The following is a 19,282-nucleotide window of genomic DNA, read 5'->3' as shown; positions in this document are numbered from 1 at the left end:
GATATAGTCAGCTTCATGAAGTGAATAGCTGAATATTAGCTAAATATTTCTTGCATTTCCTTTCTGTGTAAAAGCAAAAGTGAAGAAAATGGTTTGATGCTTTTTCCAAAACTATTTAAATTAAAGCTTCAGTTTAAAGAATTTTATATGGGCATAGGAATTGAGAATTCAAAACTTACTGGCCTGCCAAGTCTATAAAGGCGTAGTTACATTGTCTTTTTCTGTTCTAGTTGGTTAGAAATGTGTTTGTACTGTAAAACAAGAAATGTTGATACTCTGTTTCAGAGGTGTCTCCCTAAAATCTTTTAGACTTTAAATCAAAATTTGGCTTTTTAATACTAGTGCTTCAGTGCTGAGTCGTGGTTACTGATATCCGAGAGATTCATCCACGTATAACTTATGTTTCTGTTTACTTTGTAGGCCAAACTATTTGCTTATTTAAATCTCTCTCTCTGCAGGTACTTTTACCCATTTCCTGTCGGGCCCTTACTTTATCAAGTTGAGCTTTCAATTGGAGGGCAGCAGTTTCACGGGAAAGGAAGAACAAGACAAGCTGCTAAGCATGATGCAGCTGCTAAAGCACTGAAAGTTCTGCAGAATGAGCCCTTGCCTGAGAAACCAGAGGTGGGAATTAATCTTAGTGTTGTAAGCCCAAATTGCTAAGATAAACTGAGATACTGTTGTAGATTTTTTTTTTTTTTTCCTTATTGAGAGGAAGATGATAGTTGTGAAATTTAATTCTGTGTGGTAGTGTTGACCTACCTGTGTCAGTAGAAACACTTTGATTTAAAATCATAAATTTCTATGGAACTAGAGTTTTCCCAAATGAAGTTATATTAATTCTTTTGCTGTCGTATTTTTCCACAGCAATGCTATAGACCTCTGTCAGATATGAGCACTGGAAGCATAGATAGGAACTAATATCTTATCAGGTACAGATCATATACAAACTTCTGAAGAAGTGTGTAAATGGGGTACTTGCATTCTAGTATGGGCAATGTAGAAATCAGACATGGGTTTGCTTCCTGGGCAAAATTCCTACATGATTTTGGAAAGAAATGTGGAAATTCTAGAAGAGCAGGAAGTTCATGGAAGTAGTAAATTCATACACACATTTTTGATGTGAATATAAGAAGCAAATTTTTATCCCTCCATGTATTTATGGCTGCCCAGCTCTTTCCATTCCAAGACCCTGTTATTGTGGGTTTTTTCATGCTTTTTCGTTAAGTTGCTTTAGGCAGAAGGTCTCATTGTGTGCACACGAGTTACTCGTAGCTTCTGGGGCTCGTTGACTGCGTGCACCCCCTCCATATGTGCTGGCTGACTGCTTTGGCCAAAGCCTACTACAAAGAGTGTATTCAGTCTTTCCTTTATGGGCTCGTTATACCTGTCTTGAGTTATGAGGGATTGATGTTAGAGCTAAGAGCAAGAGATCTATTGATGTACTCCATGCTGGCATCTAGATCGTGTTGAGGAGGAGGCCGTGCAATACCAACCCAGAAGCAAGAGAGACTAGGACGTTTGCAGAGAGGTGAGGAACACGAAGTGGAGGTTAGACTGATAACTTACAGTCTGGGGAGCGAGAGAACTTGCTGGATACGGAGTCTGGCTGTGTGCTGAGGAAGAAGGAAAATGAAGAATTGGGCAAGAAGGTAACAAGGGGTCTCAGGTTGGGGAAAAAAAATAGCTGGGAACTACCAGGAATAGCAGAGCAAGAGGATTGAGGAAATGTGTTGTGAAGCCAAGGGACATTGAGTTAAAACTTCCAAGTGTGTTTGTGGGAGAGAGTGTTGCCCAGATAATTAGGCAAACACACTGGATCTGATGGTTCAGGGAAGAGGCCTAGGAGGCACTGATGGTAGTAGTTCAGGTCACAGAAAGCTCTCCTGGAGGAGTGTAGATTACTGAATGATGGAGGCTACTAAGAGTCAAGGGATTACAAATGCTGTTGGGGAGAAGAGCGTGATGCTGGGAATAGAAGCTGGAGTGGAGATGAGTTCTGCACTGAAATCTAGAACTGGTCTTAGGCAGAGTGTGGTCAGGGACAAGCTGGAGGCCTTCACGCAGGAGACGTCAAGCCTGAGGGGTTGTTCCCCTTCATTGCAGGGGAACCCCAAACTCCTGAGTATTGTCATTCTGTGTCAATGATGCATAACATTCTCTTTTTGCACTCACCCTTGTAAAACGTAACCTACTGTCATCAGCCATTTTTCCACCTCAGGTAGCAAAGTTCTGTGTATTGGACCCAAGGAGCCCAACTCTGCAGAAAATAAGAGGATCACATGTAACTGAATTATTTTCTGTTCACTTTTTTAGAAATACTTCTGTACAAGTGGCTTTCTGAATATTTGTAGAGTTGTGTTTAAAGTTGAGCAATGTGAGGTCTTCAGAACAAACGTTGCAATTGTCTTTACGTGACCATGTATCCTTTTCTATAGGATGTCTCATTCAGTGTAAGGGGTGTAAATCAAGAGGTAAAGGAAGTAAGCCTACAGAGTCTCTCTTTTTTTTTTTTTAAGGACTTGATAAGGGAAATACTATTGTGAATGATGCAAGAGATTGCAAGAAGGGAGAATTATTTTATGAATAAAACAGTTGCAAGCTCGCTGGGAGCTGAATGCTGTCCTGACCCTGCTATACGTATGCTGGGCAAGTCACTTAAACTTTCACAAGAAACATGCATTTGTTATTTTATTTTTCTATTTGTTTGACTTGTCTACAAAATGAACAGTAAGAAATGCAGCTATGCTTGAGGAGACCAATCCTCTGAACAGAAAGTAACATTTTATAATAAGTACTTGGATAAATCAGATCGTAATTTAAAATTTGGTACTTAAATGCTAAATTCATTAATATTTGTGGCTTTCAAATATTGTCGTTTTAGGAATGTCTGAGGGAATTGCTGTTTTTGTAACAGTGTTTTGCACTAGATAAGATGAAGATAAAATAAGATTTTAGCACTAAGTGAGCACTGTTCATTCTTGCATTCAGTGAGGCAAGGTCCTTGAAGGATATGGTAGTGTGAGATCATAAGAGATGCTATTATAATGCGTGTATACAATGGAGGCAAATTAAGATTTCACAAGCAGACGTAATCCTGATACTTCCTATCTGTCATTTGATGATGTTGCCAGTAATCTTCCTTTTAAATGTAGTTATTTTTGTGTATCCCATTTGTGCGTGTGTAAACAGAATATGCTTAAGCTTGAAGACTTGTATTTGTGTGTGTGTGTGGTAATTTTGTAAATTTTTATTTCTTTATTTTACAAGTTTTTGTATTTGCAGGATTTTACTCTTGTATTTTTAAATTAGAAAATATTCAGTGCTTAATGAAATCATAGAATAAAATTATTAGACTTTAAGGGTAAGAATGACCATTTCCCACATCTTCTCAGACTGCAAATCTAGAAGCAAGTGGCAGGAAAAAAATTTAATAATATTAGCTCTTAACTGGACACAGCCCTGCCTGAACAACCCAATTTAATTTTAAAGTCTGCTCTGCTTTGAGTGGGAGGCTGTAGTAGGAGACCTCCAAAGGACCCTTCCAACCTACATTAGTCTGATTGGAGTTAAGACACACTGACAAAGTTGCAGTATGGGGTTACTTTGCATATTCAAAGACAGAGATGATAAAGCATTGATTCAAAGCTTAGAAAACATACAAAGCTATGCTTTCTAGCACAATTCTTAGACAGAAATTCTAACTTTTGCCTGAAAATACTAAAATCAGAATTGCATCTATGTTTTTTGCCAACTTATTTGGTAAATATCAGCTGCTCTTTATACCCTTAACATGGAAGAAAATAGTCAGACTGATAGCTATGTTGACATCAATGTAGTTCTAATCAGCAACTTCACTGGCTTTCATAATTTGCTTATAAGCAGTCTTTGAGGAAGTGCATGTTGAAAGAATTCCTAGAAAAGGGTGAATCCCTCTTAAAGGAGTACATTACTTTTGCAATTTGCTTGGGAGGTTTTTAATCTATCACTTTTGTTTCCTTTTGTGACTGTTTTTTTCACTTGTTAGAGATGGATTTGAACAATTTGATGAGAGCTAAGAGTGGTAAATGCTTATATTCGTGGTCTCATCCTGATTTAGAGGCATAGATTCCTTGGAGAGTTTAGTCTATGCACACATGCAAACTACTTTAAAAGCAGACTTTATAGATTGTCTGCTTTGAGGTGTGCAGAGAAAGAGGGAGAGCGTGTGTATGATTATTTTTGATTTATAAAATAAACTGATCCAGAACTCAAGTAGAGGCAAAATAATTGGTACAATAGCTATAGTCTGTTAATTGTTCTTTTGCTATTAATTTACTCTTTTTAGATAAAGGTATTGAAGAAAAGTACCTATGTTTTACACTGTGTGAACAGACTTGGAATATGTCAAGAATATGCACCGTAATATAGCAAATAATTCCATGCTATTTGTTCGTATTCTCTTGAAAGGATATTAAATGGGAACAATCTAATCCAATAAAGAGAAGTCCCGGTCACCTTTGCAAGCAAAAATGTCGGAATTTGAAAAAACAGAATATATCTGAAATTGCAAGGAGGGGAAAATATTTGTAATTAAAGTGATTGTGCTAATGTTTTGACAGTAAGGGTAGCGACAGACCATTCCTAGAGATGCTGGTAGTAAGCTTGCTGTAACACGTAGACCGTAATAAAATAAGACCTTAGCAGTTCAAGTATTTTTTTTCTGGGTATATGATGCTATTCCTTTTGAACTTACCAATTGCATTTGAAATAGGTTTTAGAATATGATGATCAAGACTTTTGACTCCTGTATTCAATCTTGGTTTTGCCAATTTTTACCTGCGTTGTGCCTTCTGCTGAGGTATGGTATGGTTCCTCTAGTGTAGGTGTTGCCCCCACATTTCTCATGCAGGCTAATGCACAGTGCATCTACCTCGCCCCTGCGGGAGTGGTGCCATCATGTGCTCTCAGTTTTCGCAGACCTGAAGATTGCTCTATGTACACCTCCACATAGAGGTTGGAGACTGGATGTAGTAGTGGGATCAGAAGTTATCAGATGTTATAACTGTAGAAGGATGTTGGGCTATAGGTGCTCTTCTGAAATGTTTGCAGCTTGAACCTGAAATACAAGGTCAACCCATAAGAACAGCGTGAAATCTGATGGGACAGTGGGAGGAGTGAAAACCACAGATTAATTTTACTCATATTTTGTTCTGAGATGGGAAAAGCCTACTTTAAGTGGTAGAAAAAAACTTTCCTTCATGTTTTAATCTAACTTTTAGTAACAGACGTTGGGGATGCTTGCTACCATCAAAAATACTTTTAATCGATGAGAGCGCTCTAGCGTATTTCTGCTGCTCCAATAAAATATTTAAATCATTTTTGTTACCTGGTTGCATAACTAGTAATTTGGCATGATATAATTGGTGAAATTGTTGCTATTCATCTTTATCATAATCTTTCCAATATCACTGCTGGACACTTAGTCTTAAAATTTCTCTGTTGCTGTTACCATGCCTCTTAGTTCATGTTGATCCCAACACCAGTGAAGACATTTTTGGAATCACAATCAAAATTTTACCTGGAGATACGTAGAAGTGCCTGTAGGTAAGCTTCACCTGGCACTGCTGTCCTCCTAGCAGGTGTAAATTCTGAGAGATGTACACCGTTTGATTTAAGGCAAGTTCCTGATAGTACGTTCTTCAGATGAGAAAAAAATCTGTAGATGAAGCACTTACAAGGGAGCATGTTAAAAGACAGGACTATGCCAGGGTCTAATTAGCCATCCTTTATTCACGTTGGTCCCATTCTCAGAATCTTTATTTTTCCTGCCCTTTCTCTTATCTGATACTGTCTTAGTGCTTTTGGTACAAATGTCCAATCAGCATATGAAAATTGTATTTCATAAAGGTACTTCCATTTGGAAATCAGTTCATTTAACACTTCAGTTTGTTTTTCTATAAATAGATTTTTAAACCTATTGGCCCTTATTCCATTTGTTCTTTCCTGTAATGAGCACGTGAAAATACGGAGGTTTGCCAGCTTTTACACATACACCTTAAATGAGCTTCTTAAGTTTCAATTCTGTAGTATGTGTGCTGCATTTCTACACATTCACGTAAAATGGCAGTAAAGGTTAGACTACTTAAAATTTTGAGAGATCAGTGAACTGGTTGGATGGATAAAATTCAATTTAATAGGATCTTTATTTTAAATAGAGTATGCTTTTTTTAGGTTAACGGAAAAGAACCAGATGATGAAAATCTCAATAAATCTGAAATAAGCCAAGTTTTTGAGATTGCACTTAAAAGGAACTTGCCTGTGAATTTTGAGGTATGTTTATTTTACAAGCTCTAGATTTGTTTTTATTAGAATATTAAGGGTACACATTAAGTTGAGTCTCTTCTAGATAACCCAAACAACTGACTTTTAACATGTCTTGTTAGTTGTGAATACACTTTTACCTTTGACAGTCACCCCGATTGTCTCGGAGTTTATATGGTAAAGTGAAGAAAAAAGAAAGAATCCACCTGTTCACAAATTCATGCACTAAAATCATAACATGAGTGAACAGCTACGCCGTGGTTGTCTGTGCAATCTTTTTCCCAAGCTTTTTGAAAAACCAGTATTACAGTGAAGAAACAAAACACAACCTCACATTAATGCTAGAACACTGGAGTGCAGAGTCGAGGCAAAAGAGTATAGCTCACTCTGAAAGACATTTATGGAAGTATTTGCTTAATTAAGCACTGATGTGGACTACCCGCAAGTTGCAGAATCTCACAAATAGGTTTCTTTTCTTGCCATGAGGTGACCTCATGTGCATCTGACTTTCCTTTCCCTTTGGCCTGGCTGCTTGCTGCCTCTTTGCTCCTCCTTGATCATTTTAGTTATCTTAAATCAATAGCTTCCATAGGAGCACCTCTGTTTCACTAAAATATTAATTTATCATGCTGCTTTCCTGAGCTGGCAGAGTAACATTTAAGTCAACTATCTGAATTATTGTAGTAAGAAAATGCAATTGTGTGTAACTAAATTGCTTCTAAAACTGTTCTATGAAATTTTACATGAAGTTTTCAATTATTGCAGGTTAGCCTGAGTATCACTGGTAAAAATATACTGTCACACAAAGCCAGATGTAGGTGGAAGTTCTTAATTCAGTCTTACTTTTTGACTTTATGGATATTTTGAAAGTATCATGTGTTATGAATGGAGTTAAAAGACTAAATCTGTAGTAGGCAGCTATCTCTTAGAAGTCTCCAGAATTCTTGATTTCTGAAGTAAAATGCTGGATCCTAAAGAATTGCTTTCTCTGTAATGTTCTATTACCGTAACATGATGTATTTAATGAGGTGATGTTAACTGTGTGGAAGTACACACTGATGAAATAGAACAGTCATATTTTAATATTGAAAGAGTAAATCAGTAAATTAAATAAGATGGGTTAATGACTTACATGTAAATACTGTTTACTGCTTGCTGCATCTGATCTTTTTGAAGTAGATGTTTATTTGGGTGGGATTATGTTATTAGAGTGAGTATGATTTACATCTCTACTTTCTGGATTGTATGAGAATCTAAAATCTCTTTATCCATAGTTCTTGAGAGAAGTTTGCTATAAACAATGTGCCCTACCATTTTTAATAAGTGTTTATCACGCTTTCACTCAGTTTTTCCCTCTGAAACAGGTGACCAAGGAAAGTGGTCCTCCCCATATGAAGAGCTTTGTAACCAAGGTGTCAGTTGGAGAATTCATGGGTGAAGGCGAAGGAAAGAGCAAGAAGATCTCAAAGAAAAATGCTGCAATAGCAGTCCTAGAAGAACTGAAAAAATTGCCACCCCTTCCTACGGTTGAGAAAATGAAGCCACGAATCAAAAAGAAAACAAAATCAATAGTGAAGGTAAGAGACAAACAGATTGGAAATCTGACTTTTATAAATAATCATGAGAGGTGTTTCTGAGTTAGTTATAAACACTCTTCAACTGCTCAACGTTTATCAGCAGTCTGGTACTGCAAATGAAATTATGTTTTGCTCTCACTCTAACTGGGGTTCTGACACTGCTTTTACAACAGTTATCAGTAAATTCAGGATGAAAGAGAAACCTTATAAAAGAATGAGTAGCACATAAAAATCAAGCTCTGACTTTCAAGCCTTAGACTTTACAGCTTCGGGTTTTGCATGGTTTTGCTTGTGCAAATTCTCCTGCAGGCCTGTGCCTCCTAATATAGCAGGATTGGAACTTGTAAAACTGTTACCAGTGGTAGGCTATATGTGGTCAACTGTGCCAGCAGAGCCAAATAAATCGAGTGTTTCTCTTTGGCTGTGACTGTTTGATTAAGCACCTTTTATTTCAGTGTTTTTAAATTCTAGAGATGAATGAATTCAGTGGCACACTGCATTTTGTCTATTAAACCAAATATTCACAAATTTTGGCTTATTTCCTAAACATTGTTCTACATAGCTGCAAACGAGTCCAGAGTATGGTCAAGGAATGAATCCCATTAGCAGACTTGCCCAGATACAGCAGGCCAAGAAAGAGAAGGAACCAGAGTACATGCTCATCACAGAACGTGGTCTTCCAAGGCGCAGGGAGTTTGTTATGCAGGTTTGTATGTTAATTTGAGAAATCTAGTTGCATGGCTGTGATGTCTTTAGGTTTTTTGGCTTATGGTAATTAGGTTGCCATGATGATATACAAAGTTAACAGGATTACAGCCAAATTTCCATGAAATTTATTAGGAAAGTATCTAGTGGGCTACATTCAAGGAAGATAAAGGTTCAAGAAAAGTGTTCTGAATCATGTTTTAAAAAAAATTGCATAGGGCACCGGAAGTCTATGTTGTAACTGCCTAATGTTTTAATTAGCAGGAATATTAATATTCTGTTAAGAGATTCTGAGCTGCTTATATTTTGTAATGTTGGATTTATTAACATGAACCTGGGTATCCTTCATTTCCTTCTTCCCCTGAGTTTTCTTGTGTTGCTTTAGAGCGCAGCACTTTCTGCACTCTGCGTTGCAAATCCCAATAGCGTAGTGGTGTTTTTAATACTGAGTATCTACTAGCCTCTAATAATTAAGTGCATTCTCCAGACCTCTCTCCTATCCTGGCCAAGACAGGAAAGTTAGTTGCTTTCTTTCCATTACACTAGTAAATCTGCTAAACCTGTAACTTGGAAACAGCTTGGAAAATTTATGTCTGCTGTGATACCAGTTTTGAGCATTTAGGCTGTTGCCAAGGTGAGATGATGAAATATAGTTGTTTGTGTGACTTCTGTTTGGGTTTTTTGTCCTTGGAGGCCAAGGATCATTGATAATAAATGGCAGCTTGCTTAGAATAATGATCACTTGAACTGTTTTGTGACTCATGGCATGCTCGGGACACAGATCACTGATAAGTGAATCCTTATACTACTGTTTAAGAATTGAGTTCGTTTTTCTTCCTCTTTTGTCCAGGTGAAAGTTGGTGTACACACAGCTGAAGGAATGGGCACGAACAAAAAAGTTGCTAAACGCAACGCCGCTGAAAATATGTTGGAACTTTTAGGTTTCAAAGTCCCTCAACCTCAACCTCCAAAGCCAGCATTAAAGACAGAAGAGAAGGTAAGAGTCTTTAAGAATCAACTGCTGTTTAATACTGCTGTTGAAACAATAGCAGCTTTGCAAGGCAGTAACAGTGTAGTAAATTCACGCTTTCTGCCCTAGCCAGGAAGCAGTTGTATTGAGGTGACTGTTCTCTAAAAAATAGTGCATTTTGGATACATTAAGGGTTCAATTTTGCAAGTAAATCAAAGTCTCATCAGAAGCCTAAATGAATGTTTCCTCTTTATAGAATGGCTCAGAACCTGTGGTAATTGATGTGTTGGTCTTAGAAACTTGCAGACATGTAGGTTACAGGACTTTGTGGTAGCAATAGTTTTAGACAGCCTTACCACCAACTGCGGTCAAAAGTTTGTTACAGGTCTTTCTTTGATGGGTCCCTTCGCAGGGAAGGAGCCTTGCATTCTCCTATTGATTCAGCAGATGTTACCAGGGAGTTAAAATAGCAAGTCTGGTTTTAGTTTTCTCCTTTTCGTGTATATGCTCATTTGTGTCCAGTATGTTGTCCTCAGCAATACCAATAACTAATGTTAGTTTAACTGGCTTTATTATGGTATCTAGTTCTCAATATCTGTGTTCTTAATACCACTTCACTGGTCTGTAGATAGTTTTAGTCATTCAGTGAATAAGAATCACTGAACTTGTCTGTTCTTGGTAGCTATGTAATAATTGAGGTTTTTGAATAATAAATTTTTCAGTAAAATTTTGACTAGTCAGATCACCTACATCTTGAAAACCTTAAAACTTAAGGGGGGGGGGGGGGAAACGTTTTAAAGGGATATTGTGTTTGGCTTTTTTCCTTTTATTTTTAAGACACCAGTGAAGAAACCAGGTGATGGAAGAAAAGTAACCTTCTTTGAGCCGGGCTCTGAAGAGACTTCAACTAGTAAGTAGCCTTACTGAAAGAAGCATGGCCCTGTTGGCGTGTGTGTGTGTATGTAAGATATGTTTCTCAGTCCCTTCAGTAGTGTCATTTAACACACTGTAATGAGCAGACGTGTGCAACTGCTGGCTTGCAAACTAAATCTACCCCTTGGGAAGGTTTTGTTCAAAACCTCAAAGAGCTTATTCCTCCCAAGTCATACAGTACTCAGCTTGCTTGGCCACCTGCTCGGGGAAGGGAGTAGATGGCTGAGCCAAAAGCATGTGTGTGCTAACGGGTCGGTCAAGCAGTTAGTGGAGGTGCAGCTGCTGCTACCTGCAGTGTCTGGGCTTGTCTTACCTCAGTCTGAGGGATCTTGGGACAGGCTTTAATTTGTGTCTAGGGCTTTCTAGGACAAGAATGAATGTGCAGGACCGAGCTTGGTTCTGATCCAGGGACCAGGCTCCTTCAACCAACAGCAGGAGTGAAGTGGGGGCAATTTCTGTGGAGGAAAAGGTAAGGGGAGGAGGAGAGATCAGCCTCTTTGGCTCAGCAGAACGTTTCTCTGTTATAGGGTCCAAATGAGGATGGGAGCCAATTCCCTGGGAAAGGGTTGGGGTTTCTGCCACCTGGGAATAGCCTTCTAGATTTGCAAGAATGGTTGCAGGTTAGAAGACTGCCCCAGAAATGTCACTCTAAGCCTAAGGCAGAGTAGCAGCGGGAGGGTGGTGCTGAATTTGTTGAGGCAGAGTTAGCTGTGTTAAGTTTGGCCATATCACCTTACAGATGTTGAGGCAGTAACTGCAGTATGTCGAAGACTGTTCCTGGGATGAAGATGAGAAAGGCTGTCAGTACTAACTGAAACTGGTCTTCCTAAAGCAGAGTTGGAGAAGGAAGGAATGGCCTTGTAGTACAGAACAACCTCTTTGTCCATGCTTGGTCTCTAATGACTGAGAGCAAGGAACTGTGCCTGCATCTATTTCCAGCAGTTGATGGTTAGAGTGGTCAGACCCACAGATGACTGGCTGGAACAAAAAAAACCCAAACCTGGCCAACCAGTATACAGGCATTGGCTTTCTCTAATGTAAACTGTTGGGAGGAGTCATTATGGAAAGTTTGTCTATCACAACATATTTCTATTCTGGATAGGATGTTTCAGGTGCTTTATGTGTTTAAGTATAATTTTGTTGTTTAAATTATAAATAGTTGGGATTGACTTGGACTTTAGTAACGTTTTACTACATCCATAAGATCTTAGGTAATCTTCCTGTCGTCTTATTCAAACTTTGCCATCCCTGCATTCTTCCATCTACAAATTTTGGCTTTCATCCTTAGACTTGAAACAGCTCAGTCCTGCTGAACTTCATTTATCTATTCTGCCATAGTACTGACTCCTCTGTTTATTTCAGTGGCACTGCCTTCCACACCTTTCTTGAGCACGCCTCTGTAATTTTCCTCCACAGTTCTGTGTGTGTGAGTTCCCTGTAAAAAGCTGTTCTTATCCCTCTTAAATCTAACTTATGCCATAACATCAATAAATTGCTACTAATTGACCATGGTTGGATATTTGCTGTAAATAGTCATTCTTGCTTCTTCATACTGTGCTAACATTACATTTAACCTTACCTACCTGTTTACATTTTCACGATATACAGTTTAAACTTTGTGGACTATCTGTCACTATCTTTACAATATTTAACAGTGGCTCTGGCCATTCTATGGTTTCGTTATTTGCTCCTACAGTTTAAATGATGAAATGAAAAATTCTGAAACCAAAAGATATATCTAGAATGTAGTTGCAACTGTCTGAGGTGTCTGTAAGCTTGACTAACCTGGAGAAACTGCTCCCAGAGGTAAAAGTGCTCCTTTTGGCAGAAGAAGGTGTTGTACTGAATCATTTATTCAATAAGCAAACTGTCTTGATGATGCTGAATCTCTGACCCACCAAAGGTGAATCAAGCTCGCTAAGTTTGTTAGTGTTTCAAAAGTAATTTGAAAGAAATTATTTTTTTCAAAAGTGGCTTTTGATGCCTCTACATGCCTTCACGTGCCTGCAGAAGGCCTCGTAGAAATAGCTAGCATCTGTTTAGTATGTACCTCTCTCTTCTCAGGTAATAAAGAAGATGAGTTTAGGATGCCTTATCTCAGCCATCAGCAGCTTCCTGCTGGAATTCTTCCCATGGTCCCTGAGGTTGCACAAGCTGTAGGAGCCAATCAAGGACACCACACCAAAGAGTTCAACAGGGCAGCCCCAAATCCTGCCAAGGCTACAGTAACAGCAATGATTGCTAGAGAGCTATTGTATGGTGGTACTTCTCCTACTGCTGAGACCATATTAAAGAATAACAACTCGTCAGGCCACGTACCCCACGGACCACTTACTAGGCCCTCTGAGCAGCTGGACTATCTTTCCAACGTTCAGGGAATCCAGGTAAATGTTCAGCTTTGCAAGATTCCTTCCAAAGCTGTCCAAACTGGTGCAACCTGTTGTTTGTTCTAAAGCTTTTTAGTTCTGCTGGTGACTGATGTATTCTGAGGCTGCTTGTTAAGCTGAAATTCATGTAAATGTTTCACTTTACCTATGAAATGTACTGAATTTTACAGGGTTTTTTTATTTAGTTTTCAAATGTGCATTTCTGTACTGCATCCTCAGCCTTAATTCAGTGCTACTCTGAAGTCTTGGAAGAATAAAATAGAAAGTAGCATTTTCTGAAAATTGTCATGATGTATGAACATAATATGAACTTGAACTTGGCTGATCTGAAATTAGTTTTTTTGAATAATCTTTCATACATTAACATTTGCTGTAAGCTGTACATTTTCTTGTGTTTGGTCCCTTTAATCAGAATTGCATGTAAGTTCCTGTATTAATAGGTTAAAGGAGCTCAGTGGATTAAAAAGTGTAACAGGGAAAATTTTAAATGCAGATAGCTATGATCAGAATAAAGGTCCCAGCAACAATCATTATTACGTAGCCACTTTTATTCAGAAGGCTTGCAGAGCTCTCATGATTACTAAAAAACATTGCAAGTGAAGTCAAACTTCAAAGTAAATGGTTCTACTGGCTGACAGAATGATTAAAGTTCAGCTTCATACATGGGCAAACGATCTATGGCAGTTGTGATATATTTCCTGTACCTGGTTAACTGAAAAGAACTAAATCCTTCTCTTTTCTTCAGGTTGAATATAAAGACTTTCCAAAAAATAACAAGAATGAGTTTGTATCTCTTATAAACTGTTCCTCTCAGCCACCACTGATCAGCCATGGAATTGGAAAGGATGTAGAATCTTGCCACGATATGGTATGATGAATTTTGCCGAAACACTTTCTCTTTGGCCTTCAGTGAGCTAAGGGATGCAGCGGATAGACCAAGGTTTCATATTACTGCTGGATAGCAATGCATTAAATGCTGTACAATTCCCTGGCTAATTTTTGTCTAATATTTCACAGGTTGCTGAAATAATTGATTAATAATACCAGAATCTAATCTAATTAACCTTCAAAATGCTTAATATATGCTCACAATTTTGGCCTACAAAAAAATGCATTTGCTTCATCTTGATATTATTTGCATGAGCACATGCTAAAGAAAGTGTATGAAAAGGAACTGTTACAACGTAAGAGCATATCAGCTTACTTTCTTTAACAGAATGGGCTGATATTTCATTGGGAACTGTAATACTCGTTTCACACTACCAGACTTTCTGCTAGAACAGAATCCAAAATGGAAGAAATGCAATTCACCATTAGATAGCAGGAGACACTCTAAATCTGTTAAGCTCCCTTTATAAATAAGATCTTTTATTCGCAGTAGCTGAAATATTTCTTTGTGAAAGAATGAGTCTTCTAGACTGTAAACTGTAAGGGACTGTGTCTATAAAAGACATTACATATTGCTAACAATATGTAGACTGTCTACTATAACTTGAAAAGAGTTTAGTTCTTTTGGTATCCAGTGGTGACCTGAGTACTGACTGCAGACTAAAGTAACAGTTTGCAATATGTAAACACACTTAGGAAAACCTGATTTCACTGATTTTTATACTAAATGTTTGCAGTAATGTTCTAATGGCTATAATTTGATAGAGATTTCTTTGATCTTTGTCACTTAATTTTGACATTTTCATACCCATCACTACATCCTGCTGTAAAGAGCTCCTGTAAGACTAAGCACACAAGTCAGTGCAGTAGGTAGAAGGGAAAAAGACAGCCAGTTCGGAGCTTAAACGTTGCCCCTGGGCTGACGTGAGCACCTTCCTCTGTTCAGATATTCAGCTTCCACTAACGCATGTGCCATAACTAATCAGGGATATTCTGAAAAGGTGCACCTGAAATTGATCTGAATAAAGTTGAAAAAAATGTTCAGTTCTCAAAGGAGGTGACTTACTTTTGCATTAGCCATGTCACACCGACTCCTCTTTTAAACAGTCACACGTGCCCTGTCTGTGTTGTATTTTTGATTCTTGTGTAACTTGTTTTCTTTTTCTGCAAAGGACTTTTTGGTTTCGTGTATTTTAATGTCCTTTATCTTAAGCTCTGTACAGGTTGAGCCATTACTAATTTAGTGTCTTTTTCCTTGATATTAATAGTACTGCTGAATTAATTTTCCCCCATTGCTAAAACAAATGCAATGGGAATCCCCTAGCCACAGCACCACTCTATTGTTTAATGTAGCAAGATTAAATTCTACACCATTGCATTTTTTCCACCATAATTATGCATCTTAAAAAATATATTACCAAAATTAGAACACTTACTTCGTTTCAAGTGAGTCCCAGTCCTGCTTTCACTAAATTAACGAAATGAACTCAGGTCGGATTGCTGAATGCTCTCTCTTTCCTTTAGGCTGCGTTGAATATTTTAAAGTTGCTGTCTGAGTTGGACCAACAAACCACAGAGATGCCAAGAACAGGAAATGGACCAATGTCTGTGTGAGTGTGACCCATTGACTTTCCCTTGCATTAATGGAAACCTCTAACCCTATGACGTTCTATAAACAAATAAAATGTGAGGATTTTTTTTCTTTGCCAGAAAAGTTAAAATGCCAGGGGCTGTTATCTCCTTCAGCAGGATGAGAGGGTAGGTTTTATGACCGAGATCGTAACTTCCATGTGTCAAATGCAAATTACTAATCAGGAGCAAGATAAAATGTAATGGCTGTGATACAGAGCAATTCTGACTGTGATCCCTCTGCTTAAACTATCCGTTTACATGTATTTGTAAATAGTGTGACTTTTCAGTGTGTTTAAGTGTTATAGCTGCTGCTCTCTTTCTAGAAATCTGTATGTAAAATGTAAACAATGTATAGGTTTCACAGCTTGCTTTCAGCAGAAACATGGAGGGGTTGCAAATTACTCTCTGACGGGGGCGGGGAGTTTAGCCTCTCATTTTGATAATAAGCTGTCAAAATGGTGGAATTAACAAAGTGCTAATTGATTAAAAATGGAGGCCAGTTATATGGAAACAAATTGTTATATGCACCTCAAATTGTTTGTATCCAATTTAGAAGCATCTTCTTTGTGGAAATAGCGTTTTCTCTCCTAAGTAACAGGTGTGTTCTCATTTCTAGATGTGTGAAACAAGAAATGGAAAGTGACCCTCTTCTCAAACCGGCTAACTCAAACACTTTGGGACAAACACTGGACAGCACTGCCTAAAAAAGGCTTTTGACTGGACCCAAACCTGAAAGCACCAGAGAAAATCAAATGCTTCCTATTAATGTAACCTAACTGTTTTAGAGTGCTACAGTCTTTACAACCTACTGTAGTGTCTAAATCATAACCGTTGCTTTTTCTTCAAACAGTGATAAATTTTTAGTTTCATTATATTGTTTTGATTGAAATGACACTATAAATTTTTCATTTAAAAGTTTCTTAATTGTATCTAGAACAATAGCGCAGTTTAGAAACTTTGTCTTCTGAGACTGACATGTTATCTGTGAACTAACTTGGGAAGATCATATCCGTGTATGTGGTTATTTTGTTTTTATTGAAATAGCAAAGTTTCACTGGAAACAAATTGTGTGCCCACCATTTTAAAAAGTCCGGTATTTTCGCAAACCTAGCTTAATTATCCAACGGTTGAATGAATTAAAACACTTTAGGAATTTTAAACTTTGTTTGATCATTTTTGGTTAATTTCTAGTTTTCTTGAGTGGGGGGGGTAGGGGAACTCGAATGCAACATGACTTTAAAATGATCTCTGATCTATGTTTTAAGGATTGTGTGTATAGATGGCACACAGCTCACTACATTACAGGATATGATCTCAATGTAGTGCATATAAAACCGCAGATTGATTTTCCTTGAGTGCTTTATACTGTTTAATTACATCTCCATGTAGGGCTGAAAAAAATTACCTATGTTTATATATAAACTGTGTTGCTTTTGATGTTGTGTTATTGCGCACCGAACCGTGCGCAATAAAGTTTTTTGCATATGGTCCAGGTAAAGCACGATAGCCTTGCAAGTTAAGTACTGCTTCAGTTCATTGTTTACGCTGGAATTTTTTCTCCCCATGGAATGTAAGTAAAACGTAGTGTTTGTCACCAATAAATGGTAATACTAAATTTTTTTGGTTAATTTATTCTCGTATGCCACTACAGGGGCTGCTTTTTTATAGGATTTGTAATGCTTGTGATATAGTACGGGCAGTATTGTAAAGCTATGGAGTAACTGTACAATGGTTATCGATTACATATAAATAACTACTATTTAGTAATGTGGAGGATGTGAAAACCTGGCAAGGTCAAGGAAATTCAAAAGTAACGTGGGTACATTTTGTTATTTGTGCCACAGTGTGTTAGTGCAACTGTATTAATGGGAGCTTAAACTAAAGTTATGATTATGACAAGAAACCTGGCACGACAGGTTGGTATGATTTCAAAGTTTAAGTCTCTACTTTTAAGTTTCCTTGTTTGCTTGTAATTTGAGTCATAACCTTGCCTTGCACTTAGTAATTTTTGGGGGGTAGTACTTTCAAAACAAAACTTTCCCTCTAGCAACAAAAACTGGCACCGTAAACTGACACAGGACAGTGTATCATTTGGATGTGAACTACGTTCAGTGTGTACTTCACTGGTAACCTGTAGCAGCACTTCCTAAACACCTGTTTGCAGCGCGTGTAGTAACTCTTGTCACGGAAAGCAGTTACTGCATACGCTGAGTCTCAAAGCTAAATGTCTCGGCCATTTTATTTGCATTATCAAAAGCAATTGGGCCACATTAACTGCATACCAAATTTTATTGAATCAAGTTGGTTTTGATCATTATAAGCGCAAAAAACATTGTAAAGTTTCTTGTTTTTTTTTCTTTTTTTACATTTGTAGAACTAAAATGCTGTACATTTAAAAATTAAAAGAAACTTGCTAGGCTGAGGCTTTGTATTGCAAATTCTTACAACTTAAACTACTTAACAAACAATTTATATTGTAAAACAGATACCACATTGATAGCCGTGTAAATGGTCTCCCTACATTTATCCGCTGCTACTTAGGAGTTTTGTCTTTGGATGGGAATAGAGCCTATTCTTCTGATTATTTTGCAGCGTTCGTTTGTTCATAATCCTATGTTTCATATCAACCTTAATTAAGGTACTTTGCCATAGAGATACCTCTGTTTCAATACTCTTAAATGCATCTGTCATCCTAGAGGTGCTGTGTAAGAGAAGGTTCTTTTGTCGAAGTCCTTGTAATCACAGCCTCAGGATGGAAGACTTCAGGTCACTATGTGGATTCTAGGTAAGCCGAAGTGAGTTCTAGGTAAAAGTGTGTTTTTTCTAGAGCACTACTATCACTTGCTTTATCTGTTGTCTCCTCTGTGCTTGATGCAGCAAAGGCTAAGAAGAACCTGAAGGCTTTACATGACGCTTTTGTTCAACAGGTACGAAAATGTTCTACAAAGAATACACATACGGGAAAACTGACGTGAAGGTGCAATTCTCTGACTGCAGTAGACTAGCAGGCTAGTACTGGTATAAAGCATACATTCCTGAGTACTAGGAAAGTGCTGTCTGCAAGACACCTCGCCTTTTTGGATTCTTTCTTTGAACTTTTTGGTTTTGATCTTAAGAAACCTCTTGACTGCAAGTGAATGACCTGGAGCTTCTAAATATGAATATCAGTGTACATTAGCTTGGGCTTCATGCCACACATTTCAGTAATGATCCCATTATAGAAAATTTAAGTATAGGGTCTGTTTCAAAATTACTTTCTCATATTCAGATCGGAATTGGTTAGGGTTGTTCCCCTACAAGTGGATTTTACCAAGCATTTTTCTCCCCATTATCTTATTTGACTCTGCTTAAATTACCACAAACACTTTAGTAAATTAATGCTCTTTTTCCTATGTTTCTCCAAAAATGTTGGGCAATATGGCAGCACTAATCTGAGTGTTCCAGAATCTGCTGTACATGTAGTGAATTGTGAAATTTTGCACTCAAAATACTCAGTTCAGTTCAGCTTTTAAACTTCCCTTTAATCACTTTCAAATGGGAGTAAGGAAAACAAGGTATTTAGTCTGATCTATCAGGCTTGTAACTATTGTGCTAACAGCACCTGAGATAGTGATTTTGTTTCTTTTCAGAATTTACCATGTTTATCCCAGCCTCTTAAATCATATCGCCAGTGTTCTGCAACTAGGGCTGCCCTTAGGCCACTGCTTGAAGTGCAGAGGAAGGAGGTCTGATCCTCAGGGGTTTCCACTCCTGATTTAGTAACTTGTAACTGAGGGCGATTCCTGAGGAGGTGGGTCACTAGGGGACAGGAGATGTGACGTGGCAGGACAAGTCACTGAATTTCAGTCTTGTTCATTTGGATCTTTTTTAATGCCTGCCCATCCTAC

The 19,282-nt window shown here is 37.9% G+C and overlaps 1 protein-coding gene across 5 annotated transcripts in view; it reads left to right on the top strand.

Moving 5' to 3' along the window:
* STAU1 (staufen double-stranded RNA binding protein 1) overlaps positions 1-17,010 on the top strand; it is a 33,264-nt gene extending 16,254 nt beyond the window's left edge. For 2 of the 5 annotated variants that reach the window (XM_076352373.1, XM_076352372.1), the window contains 10 exons: positions 459-624; positions 6,214-6,312; positions 7,650-7,880; positions 8,443-8,586; positions 9,436-9,582; positions 10,393-10,465; positions 12,553-12,872; positions 13,621-13,743; positions 15,288-15,373; positions 16,012-17,010. In XM_076352373.1, the coding sequence (XP_076208488.1) occupies positions 459-624; positions 6,214-6,312; positions 7,650-7,880; positions 8,443-8,586; positions 9,436-9,582; positions 10,393-10,465; positions 12,553-12,872; positions 13,621-13,743; positions 15,288-15,373; positions 16,012-16,099 (1,477 nt within the window). In that variant the 3' untranslated portion in view covers positions 16,100-17,010. The remainder of the gene's footprint in view (positions 1-458; positions 625-6,213; positions 6,313-7,649; positions 7,881-8,442; positions 8,587-9,435; positions 9,583-10,392; positions 10,466-12,552; positions 12,873-13,620; positions 13,744-15,287; positions 15,374-16,011) is intronic. The other 3 variants (XM_076352374.1, XM_076352376.1, XM_076352375.1) reach the window with 3 other exon arrangements.
* Positions 17,011-19,282: the final 2,272 nt, after the last annotated feature.

This window comes from Aptenodytes patagonicus, chromosome 14 (assembly GCF_965638725.1).
Source record: "Aptenodytes patagonicus chromosome 14, bAptPat1.pri.cur, whole genome shotgun sequence".
Taxonomy (NCBI): domain Eukaryota; kingdom Metazoa; phylum Chordata; class Aves; order Sphenisciformes; family Spheniscidae; genus Aptenodytes; species Aptenodytes patagonicus.
The sequence above is the reverse complement of the archived record's forward strand: the minus strand, read 5'-3'. Positions and strand labels throughout refer to the sequence as shown.